At 59.6% G+C, this 23,391-nt stretch overlaps 1 protein-coding gene across 1 annotated transcript in view; it reads left to right on the top strand.

Moving 5' to 3' along the window:
* Window positions 1-23,391, top strand: part of PLXND1 (plexin D1) — a 51,178-nt gene that overhangs the window by 23,772 nt on the left and 4,015 nt on the right. The window contains exons 9-32 of the mRNA XM_079794815.1: window positions 5,155-5,259; window positions 7,755-7,844; window positions 8,030-8,123; window positions 9,286-9,440; window positions 10,264-10,415; window positions 11,367-11,466; window positions 11,564-11,703; window positions 12,452-12,619; window positions 12,700-12,790; window positions 13,007-13,270; window positions 13,358-13,507; window positions 14,255-14,369; window positions 15,797-15,904; window positions 15,999-16,111; window positions 16,860-16,964; window positions 17,671-17,801; window positions 18,094-18,292; window positions 20,249-20,395; window positions 20,596-20,752; window positions 21,279-21,382; window positions 21,463-21,526; window positions 22,280-22,314; window positions 22,577-22,681; window positions 23,174-23,337. Coding sequence (XP_079650941.1) covers window positions 5,155-5,259; window positions 7,755-7,844; window positions 8,030-8,123; window positions 9,286-9,440; window positions 10,264-10,415; window positions 11,367-11,466; window positions 11,564-11,703; window positions 12,452-12,619; window positions 12,700-12,790; window positions 13,007-13,270; window positions 13,358-13,507; window positions 14,255-14,369; window positions 15,797-15,904; window positions 15,999-16,111; window positions 16,860-16,964; window positions 17,671-17,801; window positions 18,094-18,292; window positions 20,249-20,395; window positions 20,596-20,752; window positions 21,279-21,382; window positions 21,463-21,526; window positions 22,280-22,314; window positions 22,577-22,681; window positions 23,174-23,337 — 3,056 coding nt within the window. The remainder of the gene's footprint in view (window positions 1-5,154; window positions 5,260-7,754; window positions 7,845-8,029; window positions 8,124-9,285; window positions 9,441-10,263; window positions 10,416-11,366; window positions 11,467-11,563; window positions 11,704-12,451; window positions 12,620-12,699; window positions 12,791-13,006; window positions 13,271-13,357; window positions 13,508-14,254; window positions 14,370-15,796; window positions 15,905-15,998; window positions 16,112-16,859; window positions 16,965-17,670; window positions 17,802-18,093; window positions 18,293-20,248; window positions 20,396-20,595; window positions 20,753-21,278; window positions 21,383-21,462; window positions 21,527-22,279; window positions 22,315-22,576; window positions 22,682-23,173; window positions 23,338-23,391) is intronic.

Below are 23,391 nucleotides of genomic sequence, written 5' to 3' on the forward strand. Positions count from 1 at the left end.
GTGTGGTGGTAGCGTGGGGAACAGGAGGAAAAAGACAAGTGGAAATGCGACATACCTTTTGTTGGTTGTTTCTGGGGTGAGTTCTCTTGCACGGTGACCTCTTACGTGTGCCCACAGAGCCTCCAAGGCTATTCCAAGCCGAATGCCAGGAATGACCAAATGGGATTCCTGAGACTTTGGCTGGGGTGGGGGGGGGGGTGGCCGGCCTGGGGTTGGGGGACCGCGGGGTCCTGAGACCACAGCTCATCTCCCGTCAGACCTGGCTGCTGGCCCTCTGTTTTGTATGAGGGCTGCAAGGGACCAGGGTGAGGTCCTGAGTCCCTGCCTGCAGTTCATCTCTCTAGGAAAGGGATGTTTCTGCCCACTTTCCAGATGGCACAACTGAGGTAGTCAGTATGAGCCAGGGGCCCTGCCCCCCAGCAGAAGGAAGTCTCTGGGGCTCCAGTCTGGACATGGATCCTAGGAAGCAGCCCCAGCCTCTTGGCACCGGACCCAGAGAAACGCGTCAGGAATCCTTGAAGCCTTGTCTGCCCACTCTTCCAGCTCCAGCCCCTCCGGCCTGAGCCTCAGCAGGGCTCTGAGGAAGGGGAGTCCACCAGGAGCCGTGCTCAGCGGAGAGCAGTGAGGCCGTGATGTGGAGTTCTGTGCTGGGGGACACCAGTGGAGGCTGGGTGGCTGAGCCACAGGGGAGGCCCCAAGCCGCTGCAGGACGTTGGCATTTCCAGCCTGGACTGACCGGGACTCCTGCTCTTGTTTGGGGTCCACATCTCCCAACCCCCAACCCAGGGCTGTGCACACAGTAGGGACTCGGTGAATGTCAGCAGGAAGCATGTGAGCTGGCAGCCTGCCCCCGGAAGGGTGGTGGGGTGAGGGGAACCCCAGGCTCAACCCAGTGTGTTTAGCATTTATTAAACACCTATGGTATGCCTGAGTCCGGGCACTGGGGAAGAACCCAGGTAGACATCCTTCTGCCTGCCCCATCGTGAGCCAAGACCCGAGCTGTGAGTCGTGGCTGTATGGTTCTGGGCCAGCCACCAGTCCTCTCTGTGCCTGCTTCCCCACCTGTAAAGTGGGCCCTGTTCCAGAGGCTGCACCTGTAAGGTACCGGCTTCCTACTTGGCACACGGTAGGCGCTCCGTAAAAGGCGAGGTGGGACAGGAAGGGGGCCTTGGTGCCAGGAGCTCAGCAGCCTGGAGGTGTTTCTCTGGTGGTGCCCTCACGACCCACTCTCCCCCAGATCTGTGCTCTGTGGGTCAGGAGGTGGGTGGGGGCACAGAGAGGGCCTGTCTTAAAGGATTATGGTAATCCAGCAGGAAAAGAGGCAGCTCCCTCCCTGGGCCTGCAGGAGGCTCTGACCAGTGCTTAATTTGCCATCTAATTGAGCGCCAGTTAGCTGTGGAGGCGCCACGCCTGTGGCCGGCGGCAGGCAGCGGGGTCGGAACATCCTTCTGGACCCCTCGGGAGCTGGGAGGAGGCGGTGGCCTTGAGCAAGGCCTGGGCGGTGTCCCTGGGAAGCAGGTGCTGGGGCTGAGACGTGGGTTACTTCCCTATTTCCTCCCAGGCCCCAGAGGAAGGAAGTGGGAGCATAGAGGATGTTGAGAGCAGGGTTTCAGCTTTTCCGAGGATGGCGTGGCCTCCCTGAGGGTGGCTTCCCCCAGGAGGTGTGACTTCAGGCCTTCAAAGCAAGGAGGTTCGGCCGATGGGAGGGCAGCTCCCTTGGTGGGGAGCCTGGAGGGACGCCTCCCCGAGGAGCCAGTGGAAAGCGTGGTTTGGTAGGAATGTGGGGCAGGTTAGGGGGAGGATGGGACTGAGGAAAGGGAGGGAAAGGGAACAGGTCAGTGGGTTCAGCGCCCCTGGGCCGGTCAGTGCTCCCTTCATCGGGATACCAGTTCTCTGCCCTTGAACTTGGTAGAGAACCTGGGAGCGTCTGTGAGCTCCAGCATAGGGACAGGTCAGGCCCTCTGTGAAGCAGCACGTGCTGGGCTCACGGTGGCTTATCATGGCTCCCGCAATGCTGCCCAGCATCTGTCCCCCCTCCCCATCTCCCTCCTGAGCCCCCAGGCTGTGCCCTGAACTTCCTCCAGCAAAGGGAGAAGCCACGTGGCTTGGTTTGGTTGCAATAGGGAAGCCCTAGTTCAAACTGGCCTCAGCCCCAATGGAATTAACTGACCCACGTGAGTGAAAGGCCTGGGAGGGTGGCCTCACCTTCAGGCACAGCTGGATCCAGGGGTTTCAGCAAGGTGGTCGGGGTCCTCCCCACCCCTCTGGGTGGGCTCCATGCTCAGGCAGGTCATCCCTCCGGGCAGCAAGATGGGCCCGGCTACTTCAGGCTGCTCCCCATCCCGTTAGCCCCGGAAACAGAAGAGAGAATTTCATTGGTTCTGGCTGCAGTGGCTCAGTTGGGTGAGCACCATCCTGTGCACTGAAAGGTTGCCGGTTTGATTCCCAGTCAGGGCACTTGCCTGGGTTGTGGGTTTGATCCCCAGTCAGAACATGTACAGAAGGCAACCCATCGACGTTTCTCTCCCCACCCCTCCAACCCTCCTCTCCTCCCCTCCCCCTCCCCCCTTCTCCCCTTATCTCCCTTTTTCTCTTTAAGCTGTCTTCAGGTGAGAATTTTTAAAAAAAGAAGAGCTTTCATTGGTTCTGCAGAAGTCCCATAGTTGAGTCGCACTCTGGCTGAACAAGAGTTCCCTACATTCTCTGAACCAATTGCTGGGGCCCGGGTGGTCTGGGCACCCGCCCATCCCTGAGGCTGGGGTTTAGAGTCTGTCTTCCCAAACCAGAGGGCTGGGTTTGGGGGAACTTCCCCAAAGGCCAAGCCAGAGTTGGAGGCAGATGGTCGTGGCTGGAGGCCAGCAGCAGACACACCTGATGCCCCCACGGAGGCTTAGCTGACCCTGGGGGCGGCATTGGAGGAGGGCAGAACTGAGCCAGCACTCTCAGCCTTGGTTCTGCTCAGTAGAATGAGTTCAAACATCCAAGTGGCCCGGGGTTATAAGGGTCAAGGGGAGTCAGGGGCCCCTCAGAGATGGTCCCACATCATTCCCTCTGGAGGGCCTCTTATGGGAGCCCCCATCTGTTGACCTTCACGCCTAGACTCCTCTGTCGGCCACCTACCCATGGGTAGGGAGGAGCTGGGGGGACAGAGCTGCTGGTCTCCAGCCAGCTGCAAAGCAGAACTGGCGGCAGCTGGGAACCCTAATTGAAAACATGTGGGTTCCATTCCCTGGAATTCCATGGCGTCCAACGGGACAGCACAAGACGACGACTCCGAGAGGGACAGCGACTTGTGCGCTCACACAGGGCCGGACACCGGCTCCTACCTCCCAGCCGTGCACTGTCGGCTCAGGAGGCCTCACCACGGCCTGACTGTGTCGCTTCTTCAGCCGAGGCCCTGGGCTCTGCACCACGCACAGCTCCCAAGGAAACCCACCCGTTTGGGCGACGTTTCTGGCCTGGTGGTCAGCAAAACGTCTGGACAACTAGAGCCCTCCGTGCCGCACATTCCACCTCGGGCAAACCATTTTACTTCTCTGTGCCTCGGTTTCCTGTCTGTCAAATGGGTGTGATGATAGCACCTACTTCCTAGGGTTGAGGGAGGGAAGATTTGGTGTAAAACGACAGGGCCAGGTGCCGAGAACTGTCCAGGTGCACAGTGAGGTCGGTGTGAGCAGTGGCTGCCACTGCCATGAGCGTGACCATTAGTTATTACGGGCCTTGGCATCCCCTCAGGTCTGGTTTGATGCCAGACCCCTGAGGCTTCCCTGATTAGCAGTAAGGAGAAAAGACCCTGAGCAGGCCTCCAGCTTCCATCCCTGGACGCCTTTGACCTTGGCGGTGACCTCCAGGTGACAGATGGATCATCGTGTTTCCAAACCCTCCCCAACCGGACTTGGGCAGGAGAGCAGAGCAGGCAGCCCCTGGGCTGAAGGGTGGCTGGCCCCTGTGTATGGCTGTGGGTGCTGCAGGGCCCCTACGCTCCCCTCTCTGGGGGCCCGCAGTCAGGCTCTCGGAGTCTGAGGAGGCAGGACATGGCACGCCGGGAACCCGGGGCCGGAGAGGAGCTCCACACTTCCCAGCTCAGAGAGGCCACTAAGTTGGCACGGTGGGCACAGCCCCTGGTCTCTGCCCCTCAGCCTGGGCCTCAGTTTCTGGCCTGAGAGTGACAGATGGGAGTTCAAAGAGCAGCTCTGCCCTCTGACCTCAGGCCACCCCCACCTCTCTGAACCTCAGATTCTTTTTATTTTATGTATGTATTATTTTAAAAAATATATTTTTATCGATTTCAGAGAGGAAGGGAGAGGGAGAGAGAGAAACATCAATGCTGAGAGAGAATCATTGATCGGCTGTCTCCTGCACGAAACCCGGACATGTGCCCTGACCAGGAATCGAACCGTGACCTCCTGGTTCATGGGTCAACGCTCAACCACTGAGCCACACTGGACAGGCATGAACCGCGGGTTCTTGCCTGCCCATCTTCCCTCCCTCCCTTCCTTTTCTGAAATAGCCTTAGTGGCTCCACCTCTGCCATGGGAATGATGATGCCCAGGCCCTCCCTGGGATTCTGGGAGCTGGCGCCTCTGCCCAGGGCTGTGACTCGAACCCAGGCAGCGGGAAAGGCTGTTCATCCACTGGAGCCTGGTGGCACCAGGACCTTCACAGCGCCTGTTTCTCATGGGCTATTCAGAAGTCGGGTTTCTTTTCTCTGAATCATTCATTTGTGTCATCTGAAAACCGGCATTCCAGAGCTGGGTGGGATCTTGGGGTGTGGGCACAGCCCCCATTTTACAGGGGCTGATCCTCAACCTCAGCCTCCTGGCCTCCTCTAAGAGGCATGGGAGGGATCCAGTTCTACCACTTGACAGGTTATTGTCCTCTCTCCGTGCCTCGGTTTCCTCATCTGTAAAATGGGGTCAGTATTCCTTCCTGCCCATGGAGTTGCCACGAGGATCAAAGGAGATGGTTGGGACTCCCTGGCACGTTGCCCTCAGTGCTGTGGACCTTACAGTCTTGTTGCTAGTGTTTTCTCACACCAGCTGACTGGCATCTCCTTGGGGCGGCGTGACCGCACGGGCAGGCTGGGTGGCCATGAAGCCGTCTCTTCTGAAATGCCCCCTCGGCCAACGCCACCTCCTTGTGTTTTGCCCGCAGAGCTCTCGGGACTGCCCCCAGATCCTGCCTTCAGCCCTGGCGCCCATGCCCACAGGCAGCTCCCAGACCATCCCCGTGCGTCTGGCTAACGCTGCCTTCTTCCAGGTGAGTGGGGGCCAGGCCCGGTGGGAGGGGGCGGGAGGCTGGGGGAGCTAAGTCCCAGTGGGGCCCCGTGCTGGGGGCCCACCACCCACGTTTTGGTTTCCTCGCTCTGAGTTTCCAGGTTCTGCTAGAGAGAGCCCCGCTCTGGTTGCACAGAAAAGGGAAAGGGAAGTGGGTGGTGAGGCCTAGGCCTAGGGGACAGCAGGCCACCGGCAGGCGAAGGGGAACCCTGGCCAGGACCCACTGGGTATCAGAATGCTTTGTCCAGCACCCCCAGGCTCCCCTACCCGCTTAAGATCCCCGGCGGGTAGGGGAGTCTGGGGGTCCTGGACAAAGAGAGCTGGGCCACAGCCCATGGTGGGCACTGCCCACGTGTACCCCGTCCTGCCCCACCCCAGGCTGAAATGCGACCCTGGACACATCTCCCCAGGGGTGGCTGCCAGTCTTCCCTGGACGGGGAAGATGAGGTTCGGAAAAGGGAAGTTGATGCCCCTGGGTCACAGCACGTCAGGCTAGACTCGTACCCTAGCCCTGGACTCCCGATCGAGTGCTCTTCCCCACAACCAGCCTTCCCTTCCCCCACCTCCCATCTGGGCTGGGGGAGGGGATGTCGCCCCGTTCTGGGTCCCTTCTGGGTGGGAAGCGTTGATGAGTCCTGGAAGCGTGCCAGCCACCCCCTTCCCCAGCTCCTGGGTGCTCGCCATCTGTCACTTTCACAGGGAAGCTGGGGCCTGTCGTCACTCGTGGGGGCCACGTGCTGGGCACCCGGGATGTGGCGGGGCTGGAGCTCCGTGTGGGGCAGGCGGGGCCCTGCCCTGGGCCCTCAAACTCCACCTGCAGCCGTTGGGGCTCAGCCTCCCCGAACTTCCAGGGGTCTGGGTCCCTGTGGGGCACCGTGCTGCTTCCCGGGGCTGCAGGAACCTGCCCTGGGGAGGCCCACGCCCTGGGTTTGGTCCTGGCTGCTGCTTTCCGGCTGTTCGGGGACACGTGTCTTCCTTCACTGACCTCCGTGACCGCCCTCCTTCCCTCAGGCCTGCTTCTAGAGCACTGAGGGTGGGAGTGGGCAGAGCCCCTGCCTGGGGTCTGCAGCAGCCCTGTTTGCTGAGCCTACACCCTGGGGACCCCCAGGACAGGCTGGACCTGCCGGCCCCCAGGGGGCCAAGGCCTGAGCTCAGGGACTCAAAGGACAGACCCCCCTCTCAGCTTAGCATCGCAGGGGACAAATGAGCTCTCAGCCCTGTCAACAGCCACTTTCCTGTGCGAGCTTCAGAGCGAAGGGGGGTGGGGGCAGGGTAGGGGAAAGGTTGCTGACCTGCTTCCTCCTCGGGGTGTCACATCTGCCATTGATAGGTACATAAGCAGGAAGTCCTGCCACGTGGCTGGCCTAACACTCATGAAACCCGAGTTTGTTCACTCAGCAAATATTTGCTGATGCTACTCCCCAGAAGCCCCGTGCTGGGCCAAGGGCAAGATGAGACTGGGGAATCGGACCCTGTCTATTCATCCATCATTTATCGAGCGCCTTCTGCATACTAATAACAGCCAGCACATATTAGGCACCCACAGTGTACAACCTACTAAAGATACACAATCTCCACTTTTCTCAGCAACCCTGCAGAATAGGGAGGCTTGTTTCGTTGCAGAGTTTAGAAAACCAAGGCTCAGAGAGGAGGACTGCATGCAGAGGGTTGCACAGCTAGGAAGTAGCAGAGATGGGGCTCACACCCAGGCCTGTGTGAGGTCGAGCCTGAGCTCTTTCAACTGCTGTCAGCTCCCCAGGTGTCAGAGGGATCAAGACCCAGCCCCAACCCTCGCTAGTGGGTGAGGGGACAGGTGGGAACAGCCTGGGCACCGGGATAAGGCAGTCCTTCACATACAGGGTGGGGAGTAGGCTTTAGGGGCTTAATAGAACCTCTGCATGCACCCAAATGCTTACTGCTGAGTGAGTGATCACATGAGGATGCCCCCTGATTTGAGGGGGTCTGGGAAGGCTTGGAATGTGGGATATTTGAGCTGGATTTTGAAGACTGTGGAGTTTTGCTGGGTGATAGGAGGAGAGATAAGCCTTTCGGGGTGGAAGAATGGGCTTGGTCAAAGGCCTGAGGGTAGGACAGTCTGTGCTATGTCCAAGAGTGTCCTGTCTGCCTGGGGCATGGGCTTGAGGTGTGGGGTGTGGGGTGTTAGGTGTGGGGTGTTAGGTGAGGGGTGTTAAGCGTGCTGAGTAGAAGGCTCTCGTTTGGGCCAGAAGGGGTGTTGGTGAGGCTTTTGGTGACACGGAGCGCACAGGCCGGAGTTCTAGGAGTTCACGTACCCCTTGCCTCCCTCGCGCACTGGGCATGGAGGCAAGAAAGGACATTCCGGAGGAGGGTACAGCCCAGGCGAAGGCTGAGAGCAGGACCAAGCCCCCTCTCCAGGGCAGTGGTCCATGAGGTCCTGATGGAGTTGGAGGGCAGGGGGTGCTGACCAGACTCTCCTCCCCCGCCCCCCGTTCCCCACAGAGCGCAGCCCTGGAGTGTAATTTTGGGCAGGAGGAGATCTTTGAGGCCGTGTGGGTGAATGACTCAGCTGTACTCTGTAACCACGTGGTGGTGAGTGGTGTGGCTCCAGGGGGGGCAGGGGGGGGCCTGCACAGGTCCATGTGCTGCACTGTCTTCTTCCCACCTGGCCTCCTGCTGCTGCTGGTCCCCCGATTCCCAACAGCTCTGCCCCGTCTGTCTCCAGCAGAGACCCGAACGGCGTCTACGCCCCTCATGCTTTTCCCATCCTTTCGCAGCTGCACACGACCCAGAAGAGCCAGGTGTTTCCACTCAGCCTCCAACTAAAGGGACGGCCAGCTCGGTTCCTGGACAGCCCTGACCCCATGACAGGTTGGAGCCCCCATCCCCCCGCATGGCTACCGGGGACTCAGCCACAAAGGGTGGGCTCAGCCGTGGGGCGGGGGGGTCTCATTCCAGTGCTCACTAGACAGTCACAGCTGCCCCACCTCGCCATTCCCTAATGCACACAGGCTCTCGGATGCCAGCCCTGCCGTCCAGTACCTGGTCATTTAGTATTTATTTATTTATTGAAAGAAAAACAGCAACCCAAAGATTTATTTTTTCCTCAGTTTACATACTCATAGGTTGGCTTGGGGCTCCCCTCTGTGCCATTAATTTTTTTAAAAAAAAATTATTTACATGTTTCATTGAATTTATTGTGGTGACACTGTCGTACGTCTGTATCGAGCGGCTACTCTGGGCCAGCTGCCACGCCCTCGGGTCACCTCCATGCCAATGGCCGTGTCACCTCGGGCATGTCCTGACCCTTCCCTTTCGGGCCGCAGGGTCCCCAGGTGAAAGGAGGGCCCAGGACCTTCTGCAGGGGCTGGGGTGACGCACACAAAGCTAGCGGGCGCCTGGGGCACCATCAGCCCCAAACGGTGGTTGGTGTCCTTACTCTCCTCAGATGTTTGAATCAACTCTCCCAAGGCCTGTCTGTCTGTTCATGGGGAGTCTCAGACATCCCGAGTGGACATGGGCCCCCCACATCCCCACCACGGAGGCCTCAGACCCAGCCTGCACACCGAGGCCCTGGAGAATCCTCCCTGCAGGACTTCTCGGGCCACTCCCAGGGTCTGCGGCCCGCAGAGCCCACGTTGCTCCGTGTTTCCCAGCATCCCGGAGCTCCGCTGTGGGGCAAAGAGACCCGCTCAGACCTGAGTGTGAATCCCAGCTCCGTCACTCATAGGCTGTGTGTGACCTTGACCAGTCACTCTGCCTCTCTGAGCCTCGTCTCTTGTCTGCCAAACGGGGCTAACAAGCAGTTCCCGTCTGATAGAACTGAGGTGGGGCTGAAGGATATTAATGAGGCTGTGGCTGTCCTGGGCTTAGCACAGGCCCCAGAAGGTTTGGAGAAAGTTCTAAGACCCTCCTGGGGTCCTGGCCCTCAGAAACAGGACCTGCCTCTGGGTGGGACCCCACAGGGAGTGGGTGAGTGTGGAGGGGACAGCGGTCATGGGGGCTGAGCCCTGTGCCTCCATGTCTTTCCCAGTGGAGGTCTATAACTGCGCCATGGGCAGCCCCGACTGTTCCCAGTGCCTGGGCCGGGAGGACCTGGGCCACCTGTGTGTGTGGAGTGACAGCTGCCGCCTTCGGGGGCCCCTGCAGCCCCTGCCTGGAGCCTGCCCTGCCCCCGAGATCCGGGCGGTAAGCACATCCCCCCCACCCCCATGGAAGCCCCTCCTGTGCTCCTGCACAGCACACGTGCTTGCACACGCCCTGCACACGCATGCGCTGTTACCTGTTGAACACCTGGGTGCTAGGCCTCTGCAGGGCTGGAGACATCGCAGTGAACAAAACCAAGTGCCTGCCCTCACGGAGCGCATGTTTTCGATAGGGACGAGTGAGGAAATAAGTCACATTCAGGAGGCGGCAAGTACTCGGAGAAAAGCCGCAGGACAGGGGCCTGGGGAGTCGGGTGGCGGGGATGCCGGACAGAGTGTCTCTAGTGTTATAGCAACGGCAGGGGACATGGTGACAGCGGAGGATGCCAGTCACTCCCAAGCCTCCGTTTTAATTAAGAAAAACGTCTCGGAATGATTCTGATGGCTTAGCCTGGGTGGGTCGGGGGAGGAGGCTGATGGTCTTGGCCTGAGTCAGGGGCCTGTCCCAGGCCCAGTCAGCTCTGGCTGGGATGCAGGATCATGTGGTCAGACGTGACTACTAAGAGTGGACCTCGCTATCCTCAGGACACCCCCCCCCCCAACAAATAGCATTGCGTGTGTACATACACTCTGTGGCCCCAGACCCTAGTGGACTTAATCACTCACACACGCACACGCGCACACACACACACACACATCCTCACTGGCAGTCCCAGTGACCTGTGACGTGACTAGCAATCCCAGCATTCTCCGAGCCTCCCCTAAGTGGCCGGTCTGTGCGGCACGCCTCCCCGGGAGCCTGTGGCAGTGGGGGGATCCCTGCTGGCATCCCCGCCTCAGAACCCTGTTCTCTGGTCACCCGGCAGATTGAGCCCCTGAGTGGCCCCTTGGACGGTGGGACCCTGTTGACCATCCACGGCAGGAACCTGGGCCGGCGGCTCAGCGATGTGGCCCACGGCGTGTGGATTGGCGGTGTGGCCTGTGAGCCACTGGCGGACAGATACACCGTGTCAGAAGAGTAAGTAGCAGGCAGTCCCTGGGGCAGTTTGAGTGACCTCTGGCCTTCCCCCCCCCCACCTCTACCTCTCTGAGCCCCCCACCTCTACCTCTCTGAGCAGTGTCAACCTCATCTCTGCCCTCCCTTCTCCCGTTGGCCGTCCCACCCTCCTCAGCAGACAGCCTTCGGTCCCCCGCCCCCCGGAGTTGCTCATTCCCAGGTCTCCTGGGCTTTGCTCCCATCATTCCCACCACACATCGTGCCCTTTGCTGCTCGGGACACCACTCAGCCTTCAAGTGCCCACTCCTCTGGAAGCCCTCCCATGTTCCCCCAGACCAGTCCAACTTCCACAGAAGCCTTGCTCTGACGAAAAGGGAAAAAGTGCGGTTAAGAGAGTGTGCGGGCTACTGGTGAGGTGCAGAGATCGGGCCTGCAGCCATCGGCCTGGCCTGAGGGGCTCGGGGACACCTTTGGGAGCAGGGAATGAAGGAATGGATGTTGTTTCGGAGCCCATGTGTCAGGCTTGCAGATCAGGCCACCAGCCCAGCAGATCAGGCCACCAGCCCAGCAGATGTTCTGTGGTCACAGGACTTCCAAGTGTCCTAAGAGACTATCTTGTCTAACCCCTTGTCATATAGTTGCAGAATTGTGGGAAAATTGTAGAGTATGTGTGTGTGTGGGGGGGGTGGGGGGCAGTGGTCCCTGGGAACAGCCAGGATGACATTTGGGGGGCTCAGTGGTTGTTTTCCAACTGATAGGGAACTCGGGGGGGGGGGGTAATGCCCTCAGGCGTGTCCCAGTTGAATGCCAGCCCCAGCTGTGCGTGGGAGGGACAGGTGGTTGAGTGCAAGGATGGGGAGCGCACACATCCTGGGGTGCAATTGCGGACATTGTTCACGGGAGAAATGGGGCAGTGCCTGATAGGCCCCATGCTCCGCTGGCGGCTCTCCTGACCAGAGCTGCCTCCCCCAGGATTGTGTGCGCCACGGGGCCGGCCGCAGGGGCGTTCTCCGATGTGGTGACGGTGAACGTCTCCAAGGAGGGCAAGTCACGGGAGCGCTTCTCCTACGTGGTAAGGCAGGCCGCCGCCCCCTGTCCCGCCCGCCCACCCAGCCAGGCTCACCCCCTGGGCGGGCTCGAGGCCTGACCACCTGCCTCCCGCCCCACAGCTGCCCCTGGTCCACTCCCTGGAGCCTGCCGTGGGCCCCAAGGCAGGGGGCACCAGGATCACCATCCACGGGAGCGACCTCCACGTGGGCTCCGAGCTCCAGGTCCTGCTGAACAACACAGAGCCCTGCACGGAGCTCATGTAAGCCCCTGGGCCCCAGCTGCCCCCTCTGGCCCATAGAAACCACGGGGCTAGGGGCCCGGAGGGGTGGGGGTGCTACCCTGGGACCAAGCATCACCCCTTGGCCAAGCCCTTTCCCCTCCGAGCCTCAGCTTCCTCATCTGGTAAGAACGGGGAGTTATGGGAAGCACTCTGTGCCCAGCATACAGTAGGTGCTTCCTAAGTGACAGCTGCAGTAAAATGGTGGTGATTGCATACACTCTGAGATCCTTAGCTCCTGGTGAAATAGCTCTGTCTTTATTATGCACTTAATGTGTACCAGCAGGCTTCATGGATGGGGACAAAAAGATGAGCCCAACACAGTCTCAGCCTTCGGGGAAAAGCAGACGCTCCCACCGGAAATAGAAATGTCCAGTGGGGTTGGATTGGGAGAAAAGTCTGGGCTTTCAGAGCCACGGGACAGGGCCCTCGCCAGGGGCAGGAGTTGGGAGAGGAGCTCTGGGAAGGCTTCTCGGAGGAGGTGGCACTGGGCAGTTGGGAAGTACAGGCAGGGTCAGAGAGAAGGGAAGCTATTCTCGGTGGAGAGGACAGCCCGAGCAACGTATGGCAGTGGGAATACAGAAACAGATGCATGTGCAAGAGGGCAGAAGAGCAGGTGGGGGCCAAGTGCGAAGGCCTGTGCCCCTGGTCCGTGGGGCAGGGGGTGTTGGGCAGGGGCAAGCAATGGGAGGTGGGGGCCCTGCAGACAAAGCTCGCTGCCCTCCCACAGGCGCACAGAGACTAGCATCACCTGCACAGTGCCCGGGGGCACCCTGCCAGCCCCCGTGCCCGTGTGTGTGCGCTTCGAGCACCGGGGCTGCGTGCGTGGCAACCTCACCTTCTGGTACATGCGGAACCCCGTCATCATAGCCATCAGTCCCCGCCGCAGCCCCGTCAGGTGAGACCCTGGCCCCGACCCCCAGGCGGGTCTCGCTCTCTCGGGCTGCAGGTGGGCTGATGGGCTTGCTGTCCCCACAGCGGTGGCAGGACCATCACGGTGGCTGGTGAGCGTTTCCATATGGTGCAGAACGTGTCCATGGCTGTGCACCACATCGGCCGACAGCCCACAGTGAGCGGGGCGGGGGACCGAGGTGGTGGGGGTGGCTGGCAGCCCTCGCTCTGCTGCCTCTCTCCATCTCTCTCTCTCCTGTCTCCCCATGCCTTCTTGTCTCTCTCCCCGCCTCTCTGCTTCTCTGTCTCCCTAAACCTCAAACTCTCCCCATTTCTCCATGTCTGTTTGTTCATCCCCCCACCCCAACTTTGGCCCATGGCCCTCTCCCACCAGCTCTGCAAGGTTCTCAATTCCACCCTCATCACCTGCCCTTCGCCGGGGGCCCTGAGCAACGCGTCCGCACCAGTGGATTTCTTCATCAACGGGCGGGCCTACACCGACGAGGTGGCAGTGGCCGAGGAGCTGCTGGACTCCGAGGAGGCACAGCGGGGCAGCAGGTTCCGCCTGGACTACCTCCCTGACCCTCAGTTCTCCACGGCCAAGAGGGAGAAGTGGATCAAACACCACCCTGGGGAGCCCCTCACCCTAGTCATCCATGTGAGAGCCAGCGGGTGCCGGGTGGGGGCAGTGAACGGGCTGAGCTCGGCCATGGGCCTCGGTGAGCCCTCCCCTCCTCGCCCACAGAAAGAGCAGGACAGCCTGGGGCTGGAGCGCCATGAGTACCGGGTCAAGATAGGCCAGGTGGCCTGCGACATCCAGATCGTCTCGGAGAGAGTCATCCACTGCTCGGTCAATGAGTCCCTGGGCACGGCTGAGGGGCAGCTGCCCATCACGGTGAGTGCATGGGGCTCTGGAGGCAGAGGCGGGCATGGCTCCCAGCCCCATCTGCAGGTGCCTGTCCCTGGCTCAGCACATTGGGACTGAGCACTTTCATGCTCAGTAGTTTAGGCAGGCAGAGCTTGACATCCCCACGTGACAGATGAGGAAACAGGGCCAAGAACGTAGGGACCTGCTCAAGGTCAGTGGTAGGCCTGATGGGGCTGGACTCTGAAAGGCCATAAGAAATTGCCCCTGTTCTAGGCGCTCTCCCCAGAGTCTGGGCTGCCAGTCATCACACAGGATCATGGAGGGCAGGGAAGCCAGAGGAGGAGAGAGAGGCCCAGAAAGGGGGATCTTTTCTGTACTGTACCTGCTTGCATGCCTCCTGGGCTGGGGAGCTCATTTCCTCACAGGCAGCTCTGACTGGGAAAGCTCCCTTTCGTCTGCACCTCGGTCCCAATTCTGCCCTCAGACACCTCCCGTTCCCAGGACAACCCTACAGATACCCGGGGACAGCAGCCTCGCCTCCCAGGCTTTAGTACTAATGACAGCCCCCCCGCCCCGCCACTGAGTTTCTCCTCTGTGCCAGGCCAAGGACTCAAAAGCATGGCAAGCATGACCTCCTTTAGTCCTCAAGCACCCCCTGGAGGTGGGCGTGGTTGTCTGTGTGTTAGGTGACTTGCCCCAGGACACATAGCTAGTTAGGAGAAGAGCCGAGGCACAGTCCAGGGAAGCTACAACCCCCTCCCCTATCTTGTGCAGATCCAGGTAGGGAACTTCAACCAGACCATCGCCACGCTGCAGCTAGGCGGCAGTGAGACCGCCATCATTGTGTCCATCGTCATCTGCAGCGTCCTGCTGCTGCTCTCTGTGGTTGGTAAGGAGCCCCCCCCACCCTTGTGACACCTTGGAGGGCAGGCCTCCCCCCCTTACCCCCCTGAAGATGGGCAGATAGAAGAGAAGGCATAGTGGGCTGGGGGCACAGCTTGAACACACGCGTGGGGGTAGGAACAGGTCCTGCACCCAGAGGTGGGTGAGAGGGGTGCCTGGCTACAGCATGAATGGGAGGATAGATGTTGGGAGGGCACGCAGAGGGATTGGGAACCTTTCTGTCTAATCATTAGGGAGCTGTTGAAGGTACTTAAGAGAGGGTTGTTATACCACTATTAAAGCAGTGGTTATAAAGGTAATATATTCAGTGTCGCAGAGAAAGCGGAACCCTCATACACTGCTGGTGGGGTTGGAAAATACTTTGGCAGTTCCTCCAAGTGTTAAACAAAACGCTGCCATGTGACCCAGCAATCCCACTCCTGGGTGTCTACCCAACAGACATGAAAACATGTTCACACAAAACTTGTGCATGAAAATTCATGGCAGCATTGTTCATAACAGCCAGAAAGAGAAACAACTTAATGTCCATCACCTGGTGAATAAGTAAAATGTAGTGTAGATGTACACACAACGGAATATTGTTCGGTCATAAAAAGGAATGAAGTGCTGAGCCTTGACAACATTATGCCAAATGAAAAGCCACTCACCAAAGACCACATGTTGTAGGATCCCGGGTGATGGATGCACAACTAAAAGCCATTAGAATTGTCTTCTTTAGATGGATGAATGGGTTACATGGCGTGTGCATCATATCTTAACAAAGCTGTCTTTAAGAAATATTCAATGTAGAAAATTTTAGGGAATCAGTGAACTTAAAAAAAAAACACATCCATCATTAACACCCTGTATATTTTGGTATTTTTCCTGACAGTCTCAAAGTTTTATATAATACGTACAAATATGTATTATACATAAGAATATAAAATATTTTAATATTATATATATTACATATATATATATATATATATATATATATCCCTTCTCCCAACTCAGAAAGGGATAATATAATACTGCTTTGTAATCTTTTAAAAGTTTCTCAATTCACAAGTAACAGGTCATTGTAGAAAGAATTGAAAATGCTAAAACGAAAAAAAAAAAACACCCACAAATCACCCATAATTCTCTCACATGTAATCTATCCATAGGGAAAGCCACTGCTTACCACTGTTTTACATACACACACACTTCTTTTTATAAGGAAGGGACACTGAGCCTTATTTTACTGGTTTCTCCAAACCCTTTGCCCCGTCGGAGTTAGCCCGCTGGGGAGGGGAGGCCTGGGCACCTGGCCACGCCTGTCCCAGAGGAGGTGGGGCTGAGGCCGCCTCTCCCTCCAGGCCCTGCGCACAGCAGGTGCCCACAGACGCTTTCCAAAGGGCTTTCAAGGCCTGACCCCCTCTCCAATGCCCGCAGCCCTGTTTGTCTTCTGCACCAAGAGCCGCCGCGCTGAGCGCTACTGGCAGAAGACCCTGCTGCAGATGGAGGAGATGGAATCTCAGATCCGAGAGGAGATCCGTAAAGGTAGTGGGTGGGGACCAGGCAGGACCACGGGCCTCGGCTTTCCCACCTGGGGAATGGGTTTGAGAGACGCTCACCTCTGCCTTCCTGTCACCAGGCTTTGCCGAGCTGCAGACGGACATGACGGATCTGACCAAGGAGCTGAACCGCAGCCAGGGCATCCCTTTCCTGGAGTATAAGCACTTTGTGACCCGCACTTTCTTCCCTAAGGTCAGCCGGTGCCCTCGTCTGCCACCTCGGGGGCTCTGGGCTGTGCCGCTCTAGAGGGCACCTTTGTGCATATGGAGAAGCTTGGCTAGTGTAGTGTGGGCCCCGGAGCAGTGCAGATCCACAGGGCCTGCCGAGAGGGGCCCAGGTTCTACCCACTTCCCCTCATTATTCACTCGATGTTTAACTGTCGTAGAGAAGCTGGCTGCCAGCCCCACGCTCCTCCTAGGGTGCTACCTCTCCCCTCACTGAGGGGTGAGCAGAGGTGGCCCAAGCTGCATGTGCCCTGCTAGCCTCTCTTACATCGGGCCTTTCCCAGCCAGGCTTCTCTGGGTCTCCACATACCCCCTTCCTGCCCTCTGGACTCTGCCCACCCCTTCCTCGCCTCCTTCTGTTCCTGGCTGCTGCCCTGTCCCCCCTTTCCCTGGCCTGCCCAGAGCTTTGGTGCTGATGGCCAACGCCCTCCTCTTGCCCTGGTCACACCGTGCAGCAGCCTCTCTGCCTCCGTGTCCCTCATTCCACACTCAGCTGCGTTCGTTTTCCTGACAGCCTTGTGCCCTCTGGCATTGCTACAGCTTGGCGCATGCTGGCTCCACTCCTCTTCCTCCGGGAAGTCCCCCGGGGACGCCCCTCCCCACGCCTCTGGAATCCTTGTCTTTCTCTGTAAAGTGTCCCTTTGCCTGTGTTGAACGTCTTTGCATGCCAGTCAGGGGAGTCCAGCCCTGCTGAGGTGCTGGGTCTGCCTCCACAGTGTTCCTCCCTCTATGAAGAGCGTTACATACTGCCCTCCCAGACCCTCAACTCCCAGGGCAGCTCCTCCGTGCAAGAGACACACCCACTGCTGGGAGAGTGGAAGGTGAGTACCCTCAAACCCCCCCCCCCCCCACACACACACACACACTGGGCCGCCTCGGCCACCCAGTCCCTGTCAGGCTCCACTTTCCAGCTCATCGGGTCCATTGATCCCAATCACGGGGGTGGAGGGATGGGGGGAGGAGAATCTGCCATTGGAAGGTAGTGAGCGCTTCATCCCAGGAGGTATTGAAGCTGCCCCCAGGCCAGGCAGAGAGGAGAGAGGACTGAGCCTCCCTTGACATCCCACTCTGCCTGTGCCTTAGAGCAGTGGTCGGCAAACTCATTAGTCAACAGAGCCAAATATCAACAGTACAATGATTGAAATTTCTTTTGAGAGCCAAATTTTTTAAACTTAAACTTCTTCTAACGCCACTTCTTCAAAATAGACTCGCCCAGGCCGTGGTATTTTGTGGAAGAGCCGCATGTGTCTCGCGAGCCGCAGTTTGCCGACCACTGCCTTAGAGGATAGTTGAGAGGGTCCCTCATGGGGATGCTGGGTTACCCCCAGGCACTCTTGCCCTTTTTTGTGCCCCACTTTTCAATTCAACTGAGCCATTGTGCCCAGTCACGGGGAGTTAGGAGGCACCCACCATGAAAAGGTAGTGAATTCCCCATCGCAGGAGGCATTCTAGGAGCCATTCGGGGAGTCCTAAGTGCTGACCCCTCGGCCAGGCAGACACGGGTCCCCTCACCGATTGCTTCTGCAGATCCCCGAGAGCTGCCGGCCCAACATGGAAGAGGGCATCGGCCTGTTCTCCTCGCTGCTCAACAACAAGCACTTCCTCATCGTCTTTGTCCACGCCCTGGAGCAGCAGAAGGACTTCGCAGTGCGGGACAGGTTGGGCTGCAAGACTTGGGGTGCGGGGGGGGGGGCTCTGTCTGCGGTCCCACTGGTCCTGGGTCAGCCTGGCTGGACCCTGGGCTCGGGAAGTTTACAAATCACCATGTCCTCTGGGCAGCTAGCTGGCCTCCAACATGAAGTCGGGGTACTGGGGGTTCTGAGACCCCACATTCCTCCCCTTCCTGGGCCTGGATTCCACCCGCGCAGGCACATCAGTGATGAGGCCACCTGTAGCCGCCACTGTGTCCCCCGCCCCCCGATCCCACTGACGCCCCGTGCCCACCCACAGGTGCAGCTTGGCCTCCCTCCTGACCATCGCGCTCCACGGCAAGCTCGAGTACTACACCAGCATCATGAAGGAGCTGCTGGTGGACCTCATCGACGCCTCCGCCGCCAAGAACCCCAAGCTCATGCTGCGGCGCACGGAGTCCGTGGTTGAGAAGATGCTCACCAACTGGATGTCCATCTGCATGTACAGCTGTCTGAGGGTGAGGCAGGCGTGACGGCGCCACCGATACGGCAGGGACCGCGTCTCCCAGTCTCCCGCGGTGGATTGGACTTGGTTCATCCTTCCGCCAGCTCTTCCAGGAGAGTTACCCCTGTGTGCAGATGGGAGGGGGACTCAGAGGAGGGCAGGGACAGACCCCGAGGGTCCATTATACAGACGGGGACGGAGGCTCCGGGGAGGCCTGGCTTCCTGCGAGGCGCAGAGCCCGCTGGGGCAGAACAGAGGCCATGTCGGGGAGCTTGTCCTCAGTCACCAAACCCTCTCAGCCACTGAAGCTCTCCCAACGTTAGGGGAGGGAGATGTGGAAACAAATTAAAATAGCAAAGCTCCACCGCTGAGGCTTCTGACCGGGCTGGAGGGTTCCAGGTGGCGGCCCGAGTAAGGTGAGAGTAGGAACGAGCCAGCGAAAGCATTGGGTGGGGAGGGTGTCCCTGGTTTTGGTGGCAGCAGGGGCAGCGCCAGGAGGAGGGGCTGTTTCTGAAAGGAACTGAGGGAAGGCGGGTGAGTCTTTCTGATGAGATAAGGCTGGGAAGGCCAGGGAGGCCAGGTGGTCAGGCCGTCTGCCTTCTGCCAAAGGGACCCCATTAGGGCTTTTCTGCAGAGGCCAGGAAGTCATCTGGGGGATCCCAGGAGAAAGGCAGAGGCCTGACTGAAGCCCAGAACCAGGGCCTCAGATGTCCTGGGTTTGAGTCCAGTCTTTGGCACAAACCAGCTGTGCGGCCTTGGGAAAGGCATTGCCCCCTCTCTGTCTTGTGGGCCATGCCCCTGGGTGTGGGGCTCGTGAGGGCAGGCAGCCGGGAGGAGCCCTGTGGTGGGGACGGGGGATGGGGATGGAGCAGAGGAGGCTGGGCCGAGGACGGGGCCATCCCACGGCCCCCTGAGGCTCTCCCGGTGTCACTGGTCTTGGTATCGGTCTGCACTGGCTGCAGCAGGGCCCGTAGGGGCTGCCGTGGACTCTGGACCCAGCTCCTGAGGCCTCTTTGTGTGGCTTCCCTCTGAGCCTTCGTTTCCTGCTCCAGAAGACGGGGCATCAGTGGCTCCCACCACCAGACCCGGAGAACTAGATCAGGAGTAAGAGTTGGCATGCTTGCCCTGGCTGGTGTGCTCAGTGGTTAGAGCGTCGGCCCGCGCATCAAAGGGTCTCGGGTTCGGTTCCTGAGGCAACCAATCGATATGACATCAGTGTTTCTCTCTCTCCCCTCTCTGTCCCTTTCACCTTCTCTAAACATCAGTGGAAAAAATATCCTCGGGTGAGGATTAACAAAAAAAAAAAAAAAAAAAGAGTTGGCATGCTATCTTCATCATCTTGCCAAATCTGCCTAACACTATTATGTACTTAATTTTTTTCCTTAAATCAGCTTACCATTTTACCTAAGTATCTACCATCAGTGTAATTCCTGATCCCTCGCTATAAAATGACCATGAAAATCAGCTCATGGCTGTGAACTTGATGAAAGGGAGACTGGCAAGGTGGGGGGTGGCGGGTGGCCGAGGGCAGGAGAGTCCAGTTGAGCCCAGGACTCTCCACTCTCACCGCGCGGCGATGTAGGTGGGGACCACGTCTGTGTTCTTCCACCCGAACTCACCTTGGGAGGCTTCGCAGAGAAAGTCACGGGCTTGGGAGTCAGCCAGGCCGGCGTCCGCGTCCTGCTGTGCCTCTTCCTGCGGCTGACCCCGGGCTGGTTACTTGCTCTCGGCCTCAGCAGAGAGGGATGAAATGGATGAGCCCGCCTGCAGCCAATGGTGTTTGACCGTGGAGTCCATGGAGACTTCGGGGGGCTGGGGGGCGGCACCGGGAGCCAAAAGAAGGATATTACACAGGCAGCCATGAAGGTGTTCCGGAGGCCTGGGAGCTGGGATGTGGAGGGGGGCAGGGAGGCCGTGGGGGCAGGCAGGCTGGGCCTCGGCCCCTGACGACAGCCCCTGTCCACCCCAGGAGACGGTTGGGGAGCCGTTCTTCCTGCTCCTGTGTGCCATCAAGCAGCAGATCAACAAGGGCTCCATCGATGCCATCACAGGCAAGGCCCGCTACACGCTCAATGAGGAGTGGCTGCTGCGGGAGAACATCGAGGCCAAGCCCCGGGTGAGCCGGTGTGCGGGCGGGGGGGCAAGGGCAACTGGGAAGCAAGCGGGGGGGGGGCGTCTCCTGAACTGGCTGGGAGGGGTCCCCACGTGCCTGGAGGCTACGCTCTGGCCCGGCCCCCTCCTGTGGGCTGTCGCCTGCCGGGGCCCCGGGCAGTGGCGGTGAGGACGGACTGACCTCCCCTTCCTCCTCTCGTGCAGAACCTGAACGTGTCCTTCCAGGGCTGCGGCATGGACTCGCTGAGCGTGCGGGCCATGGACACGGACACGCTGACGCAGGTGAAGGAGAAGATCCTGGAGGCCTTCTGCAAGAACGTGCCCTACTCCCAGTGGCCCCGCGCCGAGGACGTCGACCTCGGTGGGCAGGGGGGCGGGCGGCACCCCCGGGTGTCAGACTGTGTTGGTGGGAGCCAGCCCCTGCCTTAGGCATACCAGTCCACTCCTTTCACTCAGCAGATGGGCACAGACGTGGGCACTGGGGACATGGAGATGGTCAGATGAAGTGCACCCCAACTGGGGATTGAGCCCACCACCCTGGGCATGGGCCCTTGAGCGGGAGTCAAACGGGCAAGCTCCTGCTGCACAGACAGTGCCCAGTGGAGCCACACCAGCCAGGGCTGGGGGCACCTTTCCTTATTTCATCAGCAGTAACAGCAGTAACAACCCCGCGGAGGAGGACATTTCCAGAGCTCCTGCTTTGTGCTCCTCCCCGGGATCGAGCACGGCTCTGGCCTCCCAGCACCCTGTTCCCCAGTTTTCTCCCCACTCTCTGTTTACAGAGGGGGAATGGAGGCTCAGAGAGCAAGCAGCCTCTCCCCGTGTGGCCTGGCTGGTGCTGGCCCCTCGGCTGGCCCCGCCCCTGACCCCCTGCTCCCCGTCTCCAGAGTGGTTCGCCTCGAGCACACAGAGCTACATCCTCCGGGACCTGGACGACACCTCGGTGGTGGAGGATGGCCGCAAGAAGCTCAACACACTGGCGCACTACAAGGTGGGCTCCCAGCCCCGCCCAGCCCCCACTGGCGGCCCCCCTGACCTGACCTCTGACCTCAGCCTCTCCACTCCCGCCAGATCCCCGAAGGTGCCTCGCTGGCCATGAGCCTCACAGACAAGAAGGACAACACGCTGGGCCGAGGTAGCGCCGCTGGACGTGGGGAGGGCGGCCAGGGCCCCTTCTGCGCGGTCCCCGTGGGGAGGCCGAGGCTTCACGAGGCCGGGCCATGGCCTCCGTGGTTGGGGCAGGGGCCAAGCCAGGCCCCTCTGACCCAGGACTGCTTGGCAGGGCCTGTGACCGGGCCTCTCAGGCTGACTTCCTGCGGGCAGCCCGAGAGAGGCCTCAGGAGGGCGGGCCGTGGTTACCATGGGTCTGGGCAGCTGCCAGGCCAGAGGGGTGGCTGGCATGCCCGTCTAGGGTTTGGGTTATGTTTCTGCCTCAAATCCCACCGTCCACACCCTCAGATGCCCCAGGCTTCATGCTTCTGGGTCTCGGGGTTCCCTCTGAGGTCAGGAGCAGGACCTTGGTTCTCTCCCCGCAGCTTGTGGGGTCGGGTGGGGGGTGAGCGAGGACAGCCTCCCTCCTGCCTGGGCCCCTCCTCTCTCCCTGTGTGACCTGTCGCTGTTCCTGCCATCGCTGCCTCCCTGCTTCTCCTCTCACCTGCCTGTGTCTTTCTCTCAATGCCGCTATCTTTCTCTTTGTCTCTTCCTCTGTGCGTCTTTCTGGATCTCTCTCCTCTCTTTCTTCACGTGTTTCTCCTTGACTCACTCTGTCTCATTCTCTCCATGTGTCTCTTTGGAACTCACCCTCTCTCTTGGTTTCCGCTCCATATCTGTTCTCTCCCCCTCTCCCTCCCCTCCCTTGTTTATTTATTGTGTGTTTTTCCTCTCGCAGTGAAAGACTTGGACACAGAGAAGTATTTCCATTTGGTGAGTGCCCGGCCTCTGGCCCTGGGGCTCCCGCCCCTCACTGGGTGTGGACGTGGCTTCCTGCCACCTTGGTCCTCTGGGGAGAATGCTCCCAGGCTCTGGGAAAGGCTGGGGGGTGGGGAGCGGAGATGGGAATCCAGAATCAGCAGGGAACCTGGTCATTGGTGCAGACCAAGTGCCTCTGGGAGAAGGATGGGGCCTCCCCTGGGACGGCGGAGGGTGGCGCCTGGCCCCGGCACTGACCGCCGCGCCGGCCTCCCAGGTGCTGCCCACAGACGAGCTGGCCGAGCCCAAGAAGTCCCACCGGCAGAGCCACCGCAAGAAGGTGCTACCCGAGATCTACCTGACCCGCCTGCTGTCTACCAAGGTAGGCCCGGCCTCCGCTCCTTGCCGTGGAAGGCCAGCTGTCCACATGCCTGGGGGGCGAGAGCGCTTCCTCCGTGGAGCCAGCTGGGCTCCCAGGGTGAGAGGCTAAGGGTCCTGCCTTTGCTCAGAGCCCCGAAAGGTGTCTGACAGACAACTTCTAAACGAGCCAATGGAACAGAGAGGGCAGAGGGGTCAGCCATGTCCCCAAGGTCACACAGCTTAGGTGGCGGTCTGCACCCTACACACCACACCCTGGCTCCACTGATTTCCCACTCTCTGCCCCCGACTTTCCAGCGCCCCTGTGAGGTAGGCCTCACGAACCCATTTCACAGGTGAGAAAACTGAGGCCCAGAGAGGTTAGGTGGCCGGCTTGATGCCACGTGGCTTCCACATTCACCAGTTCCAGTGCCACAGTCTCCCCAGAGCCAACAGGGTCCCACTTACCCTCTCCAAGTGGTCCCGGGCCTATGGCACCCACGCTGCTCTCCCCCAGGGCACGCTGCAGAAGTTCCTGGACGACCTGTTCAAGGCCATTCTGAGCATCCGTGAGGACAAGCCCCCTCTGGCCGTCAAGTACTTCTTCGACTTCTTGGAGGAGCAGGCCGAGAAGAGGGGGATCTCAGATCCTGACACCCTGCACATCTGGAAAACCAACAGGTGGGTGGTGGGTGTGTGGGGAGGGCGGTGCAGCTCCATGGGTCCCTGGGGGCA

Source organism: Cnephaeus nilssonii, assembly GCF_951640355.1.
Source record: "Cnephaeus nilssonii genome assembly, chromosome: 17".
Lineage (NCBI taxonomy): Eukaryota > Metazoa > Chordata > Mammalia > Chiroptera > Vespertilionidae > Cnephaeus > Cnephaeus nilssonii.